Genomic DNA, 13895 nt, shown 5'->3' on the forward strand with positions numbered 1-13895 from the left:
TTCTTACTGCTTAGCTACTAACCCTTATATATAGTAGATCCCTAATTGCCTTAGCTAGCCTTAGTAGAGAGCTAGGATATTCTAGCTATAAGAGATTCTATTATATCCTCTTAGCTCTTATAGCCCTATCTATATCCCGAACTTAGGAGGTCTAATTCTAGAAGTATACTTCTAGCTCTAGGATAGATAAATATATAAGTATAGCCTTTGCTATAGACTTAACTATATATAGTACTAGGTATAAATTAAATATAAACATTTACTTAAGTTTAGGACTAAATACAAATATAGCTAGCAAATATTAAATATTTAATATTTAGTAGATATGTCCGGAACCTTGCTATTATCTAAACAAAGGCGTTACGAAGATAATAAGCGAAAACCCTAGGAAAGGCTTTAGTAAAAAGACAACTCTTTCGCGTACCTTAGTATATTCTACCTACGTACCCGAGTTTCGCTACTGTGTGTATACGTTAAGCTCTTTTTAAAGAGAATTTAGGGGCACGAGAAGGCGTCGTAGCGAAGAGACTTCTTAATATATATAGTCTTCTATTACCCTTATTAGGACTGTCGTCGAGACGTAACTAAGGCAAAATAGCATCGAGGACAATGCACTTTATTAGAAGTTGACCTTCTAAAAGCAAAACTTTAGCAATCGCCCGAAGCTTAATAGTTGATTCTAGGGAGAAATCTATGCCCGGGCATTAGCCTCTTATTACTAAGGCTGAAAGGAGATGTTTAACATGAGTCTATCCTCCCTGAACGTTAAGGACTTACAGGCAATTGACTATGTATAGGATTTTAGCTAAGGCTTTCATCTACATGTATCTTCGTCTCGAAGTTTGCTGGTAACGAGACCTCAAGTAGCGTCAGATCAGTCGAGAGATTTGTCAGACTCGTCTTGTGGGAGGGCGGGAGTGTGTATGCATCTCCTTCAGTAAGAGCATGAGCACCTTCGCCTTCGCCATGGAGCATACACGATCCTGTGAGCACAACTAAACTCGTGTCAGCTTCCGTAAGTTACCCCATTCTTCACCACACTTACAAGTAAACAAAATATCCGAATCATGACTCGTAACCACACCCTCCCGTTTCGATCCATCCGGCCTCGCAACCCTCACACTAGCAACACCTTTCGTCCCAACCCCAACACCCGTATCCCACGCCTCAAACCCAGGCACTCTCCACGTCCCCCAAACCGCATCCTCAACGCAACTCCGCACAAACCTCTGACCCTCCCACTCCCTCTCCGGCCTCCTCGTCGAAGTCGGCAACTCCATCTCCCAATCAATAGTAGTCATATGTTCCGCCGGCACCCCAACCTCCACAACCTGTAAATTCTGACTACTCTCCAAAACCCTATGTCTGATCTGCGGTGGCTGAATCACACAATCTCCGGCCGAGAGAATGAAAGGCGGTCCCTGATCTTCGTACGCGAGACGCACCCAGCCCGCGTGGCAGTAAATTAATTGGAAACCGACGGTGTGGTAGTGGACTTGATCTGGAACTGGGCCTGCGTCGGGGATCCGGATGTGTGAGGCTATGATTGCACCTCCGAGACGGTCGGGGATGAGGTCACGATAATGCATTCCTGCGCGACCTATGATCCAGGAGTCGCTGTCTTTCAGGCGACGGGTTGCGAATGCGTGTTGAGTTGGTGGTTGGGTCATACGGATGTCTGCTGGTGTGATTTCGACTCTTGTGCCTGAGGGTGAAGTGAGGATTGCTTCTTCGGGTCCTTGGCATAGGAGGCGAACTGTGCCTGGCTCGGTGGCTGCGGCTTTGTCGAGACGGAGGTTGAGGCCATGGCCGGAAAGTGTGACGACTGCTGGATTGTCTGCTGGGTAGATCTGGTTCATACGGAAACCGAGAGTTTCTGAGGTCCAGAAGGCGATGTCTTCTGCTATGTCTTTGGATGGGAGGAGAACTTCGGCTGATTCGATTATCATGTGTTTTTGTTCGGCACCGAGGCCGTTGATCTCATTTACTTGCTTCATGATCGTTTACTCGGACTGATTTCCTTCGTACGTGTCCGCCTAGTTCATGCGAAATTCTGGATTGTCCGATCTGACCTCGTCTTTGAGTGGCGTTGCTGTATGTATGCTTGAAAGGTGCTGGAATCACAGTCCGTAGAATCTGCCCGGTCTGATCGGTTGCTGAAGAATCGAGATTAGATTGTGCCGATGAGGCTGCGTACTCTTTGCGTAGCGAAAGAGGACTAGATGTTGGCTTCTGAGACATACGTTGGGGTCGATGAGTCGGTAAGCAACGGCTAGGCCAGCCCGAGAGATGGTTCCGGCTCAGCTGCGTCCTCGGCAATAGATGGCCGAGTTGGTCTGTGGGTGTTCTTATAAGCTTATAGGCTTGTTGCAGCGACCTGTCTTCATATTATGACAAATTCATACGAACGGCAGAGACAACACTTCAGTTTAATGTTTCAGGTTCAGAGTTCGATATACGCTAGTCGTGATACCCGTTCTCGAAAATGGACCTCATCGCGGCAGCCCCTTCAGGCTGATACTCTGCACAAACGGCCATTCTCGTTTGGCAAACCATCGATACTTCTCACCTCCCATCCCTCACTACCAACAGCATGATGAGCGTAGAAGAGATCATACGGATCATACAGCTTTTTGATCTCGAGCAGTCTCGGATAGTGCTCTCCCCAGAAAGACATCTGCCATTCAGGCTCCCGTCGATCTGCTTCATTGAGATAAGCTCCAGCTCTTGGACTCAGCTTCCGCCAAAGATCCATATACACTTCAAAATCATCCCAAGCATGGTTGATAGCCGATGAGTTCGCATAAAGCGGCCAGTTGACTCCGGACATCATGTGGCTAACGGTCTCTCGCCATGCGGGAGTGACAGCATTATCGACGTCGCTGCCACGAGCAAGGGTAGGGGCAATGTTGTAGCCGAAGGTCTTGTAGCCTGCCTCTACCGTAGCTCGAATTGCTTCGAAGGTGGCGTTGAACAGCTGGGCATCTTTGAAGTTCTCGCGAGGCCAGAGGCGCGAGGCAACAGCTTGATTTGGAGGCTGCATAGTCTCTCGGCCTGTTGTGAGCCAAGCAGTATAGAAGTCGGGGAAGTGATCCCAGACAGGCGATGCAGAGATATTCAGTTCTCGCAACTGGCTGAGCCATGGCGCCAAGTAGCCCTGAAGTTCCTTCAGTGTCCGGTTCGAAGCAAGAAATGGTGCGATGTCGAGAGTCAACTCGCCAGCAGAAGGCACGTCGTTCCAGATGAAGAAGAATGTGTATATCCCGTCATCGGCCCATTGCGGGAAATAGGAGAGGAAGGCGGCCAGTACGCTCCATAATGCCTCCTTCGAGACGCCTTCGTCGACTGTGCTGATCGTCAAGTTGGCGGTGGAAACAGGTATGTTTGGGTAGACCTTGATGACTGTGGAAGTGACTACTCCATATGATCCACCACCCCCACCTCGAAGCGCCCAGAACAGGTCGACATTCTCGACCTCATTCGCAGTGATGAAAGACCCATTGGCGAGGACAACCTGAAACTCCAGGGCTTGGTCGGCAGCCAGACCGAAAAGCGGACTTAAAGGGCTGTGCCCGCCTCCTTGAATGTAGCCACCCACCACTCCGACAGTGCTGCAATCCCCTCCTACTGCAACATGTCCATGCCTGTACGCGAAAGCGTAGAGATCTTCAACTTGGACACCAGCACCAGCTTTGATGGCTGGCCCAACATAGCTGCCGCCAGCAGACTGGTGGGATGTAATGAACTCTATATTCTTGAGGTTGTGCATCCAAATGCTCAAAGATCCAGCGCCCCCAGATTTGCCATTGAAGTCGTGTCCCGTGTTCTTGATGACCAGCCGGACCCCAGTGTTGCGAGCGAAGTTGATTGCCAGTTGTATATCTCGAACAGTGGTGGCCTTGACGACATGGGTTGAGTATCCTCCTTGGTGACAGTGTCCACTGTCATAGATCGTTGGTGGCAAGCAAGTGTTGCCTTCGTAGAATGGCGAAAGCAGCTCAAGTGCATTCTCAGTGTGCCAGCGCAGGTCGTTCCAATTATCCGTGACGGTTCGGCAGGCAGTGCTATTAGACGCTCCGGTCCCATTGTAGCAGACGCCCGAAACAGGCCGAGCTTGGAGCAGGCCACCGTCAGTGACTGCATCAAGAAGATGCCACTGCGATGGCGAAGGCCAATTTCTATCCCCCGGAAAGAGCTTGCACTCTTGTGTGACATTTCTGCTGCAATTTACCTGGTCATTGTCTCCAAATCTGAAAGTTTCTGCATCGTCTCCAGAGAGTCCTATCAGTGTCTCATGCCCAATCACTTGCTTTTCATAGGTGAACAAAGCCAAAGATGTTGATGTTCCCATATTATTATGGGCTAGTACCGCCAGAGAAGGTAAGACATGGCCGATGAGTGGCAGGGCAAGTGCTAGCATCGTACTCGTGTTGAGCTAGCAAGTGATCAGGGGACTTGATAAGCCAGCTTTTGTACAGAGAAGCTGAAGCTTAGAACTACGGCCAAGCTTCAGCTCCGACTGCCCTAATTCTAGTGACACAACAGCTGCACTATATAGTGTAGGCATGTCTGAATGAAGGAAATGCCGTGGTAATCGTTAGCGCGCGCTGCTGTGCAATATACAGTTCTTAGAGTTGTATACCGATAGCGTCCTTAGAATTTAACGAAATTTTTACAATTAGTTCCGTATAATCCTAAGCTAAATTAAGCGCAGGGAGACGATAACTTAAGATATAAACTGTAATGTATTCAGAAGAGGGCTAGTTATAGAAAGCCTAAAATAAAGTATATATAGTTATAGCCTTAGGCATTATATACGTAATAGCCTGTATATTTTTTAAGTTACTCCCTTATTACGTATATATAGCTAAAGAAAGCAAACTAAGGGGTATTAGATATAGAAACAACTAGACTAGTTTTAGGCTATTATAGTAGGGCAAATAAGCTGAATTAAACAAATAGTTATTACTACACTAAGGTAAGCGTACCTACCTAGGGTCTACACGCGTCGTTCGCGAAGCCTACCAACTAGTTAGTAATCCCGAATACTAAGTAGCTACAATTAATCGTACTATTACTAGTATTCTTATCGTCGCTTTTTTAATAGTATAGCCGTTCTTAGGTATTATTTAGTCGCTTAGAATAGCGTAGCCGGCTTAGAAATCCGCGCTTCTATACTATATATACATATCGGAAGATTAGATTACCTTTATTAAAGATCTATAAGTAGAAGGCTATTCTAATCGTAGTGCCTTATAATAGACTCGTATTAGTAGGCACGCTATCGATGCCCTAAGGATTAATACTACACCACCTAGTAAGCTATATCCGTAATAGGTAAAGAAAGGACTGTCTCGAGCCCTTACTTTAGCGTAGAAGGTATATATAACCGACTATCTTCGCGATCGACCGACTTTATACTATTCTAAGACTGTATAGTTTATATTCGACGAGTTTAACGGTATAGTATCCAAGTCTACGGTTAGTAATATTATTAAGAGATATAACTTCTTAAAGAATAAGGCGTAGCGTAAGGTACTAGAATAGAGCTACGAGTTAGTAGTAATAACAATCTAGCCTTTAGCTTCTATCCTAAGTAGCTTATAGTTATAGATATAACTATATCGTAGATACTATTCTTCTACTATACTACTCGGTACCCCCTACTTTATTAGAAGCGCTATAACTTTACTATCTAGGCTAAAAGTTAGCGTATATAGGTAAGGAAGGCTATTCTTACGATAGGTCTAAGTAATAGTAGCCTTATTGCCGTTAACTATAGTAAATAGCACTAGCTTATCTTAAAGTTATCGTTACGATAGAAATAGCCCTTATCGGTAAGCTTCTTAGTAGATAGTAGGTATACTACTAGACCTAGTATATATAGTGTTTTAGACAACTTTATACTACTAATACTATACTCGTTAATAACTTTAGTCTAAGTAATACCTACTATTATTATATACTTCGTATTGCCTCTAAATCGGATAGGAATATAGCAACCTTAATATTTAAGAAGTAGAATAGAGTTATTAACTATATATATACTAGTACTAGAATCTATAACCTAGTTAGTAGTACGAGTCGCTATAGTAAGCGCTATAGAGGCCGTATCGCTAATACTAACTATATTAAAGGTATAGTTACTACCTAAACTAGCTAAATCCGGACGTAGGTTATTATAGAATAAGGGTAGTATATTCTTAGCTAATAGCCCCTATATACTAGACTATAGCGGTTACTAAGCAGTTAGTCTACGCTACTACTATTATTATACCCTCTTCTTCTTAGCCTTCTACTACTTATAGTATAGTAGGTCGTCTTCCTTTAGATAAGGGTACTTATTATAGTAGCGGCTAGAAGAATACGATCCCTAATAATAGGCGCACTTCTTATAGTTAGGCTAGTAACTATTCTATTAACTATTCTAATTGTTTCTACCGCGGCCTCGACCGTTATTATTATTATTTCCGCGGCTACTACGACTGCTATAGTTCGAGTTACCTCGACTATTGCTATATCTGCCTTATAGTAGCTAGTACTAAAGACTAATAAAGCTACTATATTAGGCTTAATTTAATTAAGCTATACTATTCTTATTAAGTAACGCGCTAATAATATTATTAAGGGTACTATCGTTAATTATATATTCTAAGGCCCGTATTTGCTTATAGCGTATCTATACGAAAGCCTCGTAAAATAGTAAAGGACGGAAACTAATACTACTACTACCGCTAGTAGTAATAGTATAGGCAACCGAGGGTAATATAACCTATAACAATATATATAGCTATGTTTAGCAAGATAGGATAACAAGACTGTCGCTTAGGCTAATAATTAGAGCCCTATAATATAGGCATTATAGAAGTGTAATATAAACAATATACTATACAAGGTTAATAATCTATCTACTATATAAAAGGAGGCCTCTTTTGTAGGCTTAAGCCCTAGCCTATATATATAGGGCCGGTTACTAGCTAATAATAGTACAATCTATATAATAAATATATAGATAGCCTAATATTAGCTAATAGCTAGTTTAGTATCTTTTAAGGTACCGAGCTTCTTCTTATACTTGTTATAGAACTTCTTAAAGTCCGTACTATCGTAGCGAAGGGTAGTATAGTCCTAGAAGAGTATAAATTTAGTAGACCTACCTTTACTAGTATATTTCTTATATAGGTACTTTTATACTATCTTAGAGGTATCGAGTCTAAGTAACGACTACTAGATCTCCGATCTATAGTTAGCGAATATCTACGTACGCGCTAACTAATATTTCCTCCTATTTATCTTAGCGGTCTTTAAACTCTTCCTAAGTCTTAGAAGATAATAGGTTAATTCTAGGCTTTAGGCGGGTCCCTTAGATATAGTACTATACCTATATATCTTTAAGGGTACCCTTAGTAGTATAGGCCTATACTAGATAGTTCTCCTTATTCTTTAGCTTAGGAATATTACTTATATAAGTATTAGGAGTTATAAGAGGATCTATTATAGATAGTAATAGTAATAAAAGAGACTATAGACTTATCTTAAGAGGCCGCTAATAGGCGCGCCTATATTATATTTATATAGAGAATAGCCGATACTATTATTCTAATATAGCGGATAGCTAATACTAATATTATAGTAACTAACTCGAGTTAGACTAGTATCTACTAGAATACTCGAGGGTAGCGATAGTAGTAGTAATAATATTAGTATTAGCGTAATTTTTAGTAATAAGCGCTAGCTACGTAGTAGTCGGACTAACTATTAGAAGTATTAAAATATATATTAGAAACGTAGGGGGCTTATAACTACTTAAGATATAAACTGTAATATATTTAGAAGAGGGCTAATTATAGAAAGCCTAAAGATAAAGTGTGTATAGTTGCAGCCTTAGGCATCATACACGTAATAGCCTACACACACACTTCAAGTCGATAGATAGAGCTACGATAGCTCATTGCCATCTTTCAAGAAAGACGAGACGAACCCATGGTCTGGTCGCTGTTCCGGGCCCATCACGCCTTCAGCTAGAGATAGAGGATATCCGCTGAACTTGTCGGGCAGATGTTTTAGCGCGGCTCTCGAGAAATTCGGTATCTCTCTCGCAGTCGACCGGCCAGATGTAGGACAAAACCTATAGGATGACCCTTCGTGCTGCGTACTCTCGAAGTTGAGGAATCCGAAGTACAGCCTTGCGGTAGGCCCTAATGACTTCAACTCAAGACCGGAGCTCTTTGTTGGCTTAAAGTGTGGGAAGCTGCTGCTAAAGGCTCCGGGAAAGACAATATAGAGCTCACGATTGACTATCTCTCGATACCGCTGAGTCAAGGAGCGCTACTAGTGGATGGGACCCACATCACGAGCGGTGCTGAGACCTGGAGTGAGATTGTCTCGTAACATCATGACCACGGCAGCCGGGCAAGAATATATATCCAGCGAGACGCCTGACCTGGCTTCTCGGTACTGAATGAAAAGGAAACGGATACTGAACTCGATAAGCAGATTCCTGCAGGATTGGCCTCATTCTACCACCCGGCCGGAACGGCGTCCATGGGCAAGGTCGTCGATGGCGACTGTTGCGTCGAAGGCGTGAGTGGGTTGAGGGTTGTCGACGCGAGCATAATTCCCGTCCCGATAGTTCTGCCCGGATGGAGTCGCAGAAAGAGCTGCACTTTTGATGATAAAAAGTGGCATGAAGTTAGGTTGGTTTTGACATGTGGATACATCACCTCATACAAATATCTCTATGGCAATGTGTAGCCTCCATCAATAATCACGTCAGAACCGGTCTGGTAGGATGACGCATCACTTGCCAGATAGAGGAACAATCTGTGCTCGTTAGCAAGAAGTCCCAATAGGAAGTGAAAATCTTACCCTTTGATCTCCTTCGTGTGACCCTGCCTCCCAAGTACAGCCATGCGGTATGCTTCGTTCCGCACTCCTGGTCCCGCTCCCAGCTTCGTATCGAAGAAACCCGGCGACACAATATTGACCCTCGCGAATTCTCGCCACTCGCGAGCCAAAGATTTTCCCAGGTGTGAAACAGCAGCTTTGGTGGCATTATAGACCTACTCGAATCAGCATCGCTGCCTGGAAAAGGCGGAGTTTCACGTACCGGTTGATCGATGGGTACGTTCACGATATGAGCAGATATCGAGGACGTCAGTATGAGATTGCCGAAACCTTGCTTCTTGAATACATGTCCTGCGAATTTGGCCTGATAGAAGGTTCCATCAACTAGGAACTGTCAGTATCGACCAAGTATGTCATTGAGATTGCACTCACGGTTGACAGACACCAGTTCCCTGTATTCTTCAATACTCTGCTCCAATATGGGCTTCGAATTGGCCATTCCCGCATTAGCAACGAATACATCCAGCTTGGCAAAGTCCGTGACGATCTGATTGACAGTCTCCTCAACCTTGACCGGGTCTGTAACTTGCAGCTGGTAGGCCTTCACTTTGATACCATACTGCTCTGCGAGCTGTTTGCCCTTGCTCTCAGCAGCACTGTTGCTGTTGTACATCAGGGCCAGATTGCTTCCAGCTTCGGCCAGTGCTTCGGCCACAGCCCAGCCAATTCCATCGGAAGCACCAGTAATTGCAGAGACTTTGCCCTTCATGCTAAATTGCTGGAACACATTGTCTGGCGTATTGGGAAATGGTCGTGGGTAGCCATCACGCTTGCCCTGGTCGACGTCTGCATGTGTCATAGACATGCTGAAGCTACCTCCATTCAGGCGCCCCGCTTTGTAGGCTTGTAGGGACCTTCCACCACCTAAATATAGTACCTTCCACCTTCTATACCTATATACCTTCCACCTTCCACCCTCTGTATATTCTTGCATTATCTCTCCGCCAAGTACACTAGGATATATCTAGTTTAGCGGTCTATGCTAAGCCTATAGCGAAGCGCCTAAGACTAACCCGTTCGGCCCTTATACAACCTGCTACATTAGAATTAAACAATCGCATATAGTGCACCAGTTCTACGCTAGATATCGACTAACCTAGAAAAAGGGTCCTACGTAATAATACGATCTATTAAATTGTCTATATAAAGTATATACTAAAATGCGAAATATATACTTAATTCTTAGTATACTAAGACAACCTTGCGCACGCTCTGTTTGTTCTACCCTACCTTATACTATATATATACAAACGAAGCATCTAATAAGCTATAAAGAGCACGCGGAGCCTAAGAAACACTACCGCTATAATCTCCTATATTTAGAATGTCTATATTATTAATACGTTGCCTCCGTTTTACTACCTAGGGCTAATAGCCTTTGTAGCCCTCTCCGTTTGCTTTTTACCCTTCCTATGCACTAATTCACTTAGCATACGCGCGTTTGTCTCGTAAAAGCCGGGAGTCGGTCCGCTAGCCGTTTCTAGGTTAATCTATAGTATTTAAAAGTCAACCTTACTACCGCCGGCATAGCAAACTTCGTTACTAAACATTAACTTCTAAAGTGCGCGCTAACGTTAAGGACTCGCGCTTTCGACACTCGACACTATTCGCATAGCCGTTTAGTTATTACTACTACTGCTACTACTGCTACTTCTAGTATATTACACTTCTATAACCTTGCCGCTACCGCCGCCTCCTCGCTATCTCTAATCTCTAATCTCGCCGCGCCGCTACACTCGACTCGATCTAGCCTAGTATGCCGCTTAAGAAGCTTAGTAGGAAGCAGCAGAATGCCGTAAACACGCAAAAGAAGCGAGATAAGAACTAGAAGCGTACTGCTCGACGCGTTCGTACTAATAGCTAATAATAGCAATATCCGACCGAGTTACTAGGTCGCGCTATAGTAAGTCGCGAGCGCCTAGATTTTAGCTATCTGCTAGAGATCTAGTAGCTAGCGAACAAGTCCGAATACAAAGCATTTTTCTAGGATAGATGCCGCTAGATTAATAATACTAATAATCCGCTTAGCCTCGAAGAGATCCGCCGACTAGTATACGATGCGGCAGCCTGTTTAGAAGTAGTAGAAGTATACCGCGATATCTGCTCGGAAGGTCTGCGTAAGATTCTTAGGCTACTTTATCTAGGGAAGGAATACACTCCGAGGCCTGTCTAGATTAATAGAGTCTACGCTATTGTATTTAGCGGCAATAATCTATTATAGATCTCGAAGACAGGCGAAGGCAAGACGCTAACATTCCTGTCCTTTACGTTATTAATAGGTATGCTATTTAATACTAGTTTAGTTACTATTGCTATTAGTACTAACTTTCGCCTAGGTCTAATAACCCTCTAATTCACACCGCTAAATCGTCTCGGCGAGGAACAAGCCGATAGTATTACTAGCATCGCAAAGGAGCTAGAAGTCTTATTAAATGCTATTAATATTACCTCCGAGACGAGAAGCGTCGATCTAAATCTATTTAAGTATATCCTCGACAGCAAATATTATTATATTATCCTAAGTCTAGAGACAGGTACTAGTCTAGAGTTTCGCAAGCTTCTGCGAGATCTAAAGGTCCGCGTACGTATCGGTCTAGTCGTAATCGATAAGGTGCACTTAGTAAACAAGTAGCGCGACTTCCGTAAGGAGTATGCCTAAATCTATGTACTACGTAAGCTCCTCCGAACCGATATAGTATAGCTTAGCTGCTCTACTACTATATCCGAAGAGACCGAAGAGTTTATACTTAAACATAGCGGCTTCCGAGAAGTAGGCAATAGGCTATATTAGACAAAGATCCTCTATAGTAGTATCGACCGTCTAGATACTACGTATATACTACGCACTATTCCGAAGAACTAGCTTAGCTTATACGACTATCTATACTTTACTATTAAGGGTGCTTTCGATTCTAATACTAAGGAGGCAATACCCGAGAAGATTAAAAAGGCGCTATTGTTTATCGATAGTCGGAAGTATATCTAGGACCTAGCTAATGTTATCCGCTACTAGCTTACTACTACTACCGCTAATTGCTAAGATCCGAAGAAGCGATATACCTAGGACAATAAGGGTATTAACGTTTATACTACTATTACGTTTTATACTAGCAGTGTCGCTAAGCGTAACTAGAAGCGTCGATATAACTAGTACTATAAGACAGCCGACTATCTAGAAGAATCTTCGAAGCATCGTATTATAATCGCTACTATAGCATTTAGCGTCGGCTTAAATGTTCTAGATATCGAGATTGTCGCGTAGGTTAAGTTCCCTATTATACGCGATATCGAGGATGTAATATAGCGTCTTAGTCGTATCGGCTATACGATCGTTAGCAGTCTAGCCTTTATCTTCCTCCTATACTATATCGACGATAGTGTAAAGAATGTCCGCCTAGGAACTAACTATACCGCGATTAACGTTACTCGCTATACTCGTCGTAACTCGTATACGCTATTTCGCCTATCTAGACTCCGCTAATCTAAGCTACCGGGCGAGGATGCTAATGTAGCCGGTACGTAAGAAGTCGGTAATCCGTTTAATAGTAACGATAAGGAAGAGGATCCTATATACTAGACTAAATCGGAAATCGCTATACGAGAGAAGATCCCTCGTATCTAGTTCGAGGTCTAGAACGATTACTACCGAGAGCAGTATAGTATATGTTCTCGTAAAGTCGTCCTCCGGTATCTAGGTAAGGGCAAGGCACTATATACCTAAGACCTGCCTAATAAAGAGGCCTGCTACAATATCTACAATCCGGAACTTAACCTCGTATATATCGATCTACCTCTAGAAGCCGCGATACCTCCGAAGTTTAAAGCACTAAAGTCTAATACCCGACTAGGCATTGCGTTTAAGATACTATAGGCGTAGACCTCTGCTAAAGTCGTTAACGACCGGTATCTAGGCTAGGAAGATAGAACTATATTCGACTTCCCTTTGTCTCGTATTATTAATAATCGTATACTATATAGCATTACTAATGTCTTTACCGCGACTAACTTAGCAGACAATTAGAATACCGCATAGGGTATTAACGTTAATAAAGACCTTATCGAGAAGAAGGCATCCGAGTTTAAGGAGTAGTACGATTCTATCGATAACGGATAGCGGCCTTTTAGATTATATAAGTTACTAAATAAACTTAAGCGTATTAGTCCGGAGGTCTTTAAGTAGTAGCGCGAGGATATCGATATAAAGAAGAAGCGTATAGAGGACCGAAAGAAAGCTATAGAGACCGCCGCCGCAATAGCAGAAGCAGAAGCCTAAGCTACCCGAGATGCTTTATTATAAGGCACCGCTGCCGCGAGCAGATCTGTATTACCGACGGCGCTACCGCTTACTAATGTCTAGCGACAAGCGCAACTCAATGCCCTAAGGAATAGTCTTACTTAGTCCGGTCGTATATAGGCCGATCGTCTCCTTAGTCGCAATAGCTAGGCGGTAGACGTACGTCCTATAGCTAGTTAAGGTTAAGGTTAAGGTTAAGGTGCTCGTAGTAGCCGCAGAGATAGACAATCTACTATAGGTTCTTCTAGTAGCGCTAGAGGTAGCGCTAGAGGTAACGCTAATACGGTTATATAGGATACTAGCTATCGCGATAAGCGTAGTCCTTCCGGCACTCTAGGAGGTCGATATAGTATACCTCGTATTAATCCCTAGATTAAGGCTAACTATTAGCGATCTAAGCAGTTGCTAAGCACTATATCTCGTACTATAGAAGAGACTAGAGGCAGGGTGCTCCGGCGTAAGCGTAGGCTATTAGAGGCTAGTCGGCATATAATAGGTAGCTCTCTAGGTAGGCGTTAATCGTTAATCGGATATAGGAGAAAGGAAGGGACTGCTTAGAGATTAATAGCTCGCTATAGAAGGAAGAATACTCTAGAATTATAGACGTTTAGGTCGTATTTGCGCTACCGATCCTCTTCCTCGTAAATTATCTTAAGTATATAGCTAGTATAGCCTCTAGTGCTAGTATAGCCTC

General features: G+C 43.4%; 3 protein-coding genes across 3 annotated transcripts; all 3 read right to left on the reverse strand.

Annotated features, from left to right (window-relative positions):
• Positions 1 to 666: 666 nt before the first annotated feature.
• MYCFIDRAFT_198018 (uncharacterized protein) lies at positions 667 to 1997 on the reverse strand (the record flags this gene model as incomplete). The annotated part of the gene is made up of 3 exons (XM_007930287.1): positions 667 to 724; positions 778 to 787; positions 1046 to 1997. 3 exons carry the CDS (start codon positions 1995 to 1997, stop codon positions 667 to 669), a joined length of 1020 nt encoding a protein of 339 aa, XP_007928478.1.
• A 512-nt stretch (positions 1998 to 2509) lies between these two features.
• Positions 2510 to 4389, reverse strand: MYCFIDRAFT_189443 (uncharacterized protein; the record flags this gene model as incomplete). Its single annotated transcript, XM_007930288.1, has 2 exons — positions 2510 to 4250; positions 4370 to 4389. 2 exons carry the CDS (start codon positions 4387 to 4389, stop codon positions 2510 to 2512), a joined length of 1761 nt encoding a protein of 586 aa, XP_007928479.1.
• A 4349-nt stretch (positions 4390 to 8738) lies between these two features.
• On the reverse strand, positions 8739 to 9706 carry MYCFIDRAFT_38554 (uncharacterized protein; the record flags this gene model as incomplete). Its single annotated transcript, XM_007929766.1, has 4 exons — positions 8739 to 8823; positions 8869 to 9062; positions 9110 to 9231; positions 9280 to 9706. 4 exons carry the CDS (start codon positions 9704 to 9706, stop codon positions 8739 to 8741), a joined length of 828 nt encoding a protein of 275 aa, XP_007927957.1.
• Between the last annotated feature and the right edge of the window lie 4189 nt (positions 9707 to 13895).

The sequence above is a fragment of the Pseudocercospora fijiensis genome (assembly GCF_000340215.1).
Source record: "Pseudocercospora fijiensis CIRAD86 unplaced genomic scaffold MYCFIscaffold_6, whole genome shotgun sequence".
Classification (NCBI taxonomy): Eukaryota; Fungi; Ascomycota; class Dothideomycetes; order Mycosphaerellales; family Mycosphaerellaceae; genus Pseudocercospora; species Pseudocercospora fijiensis.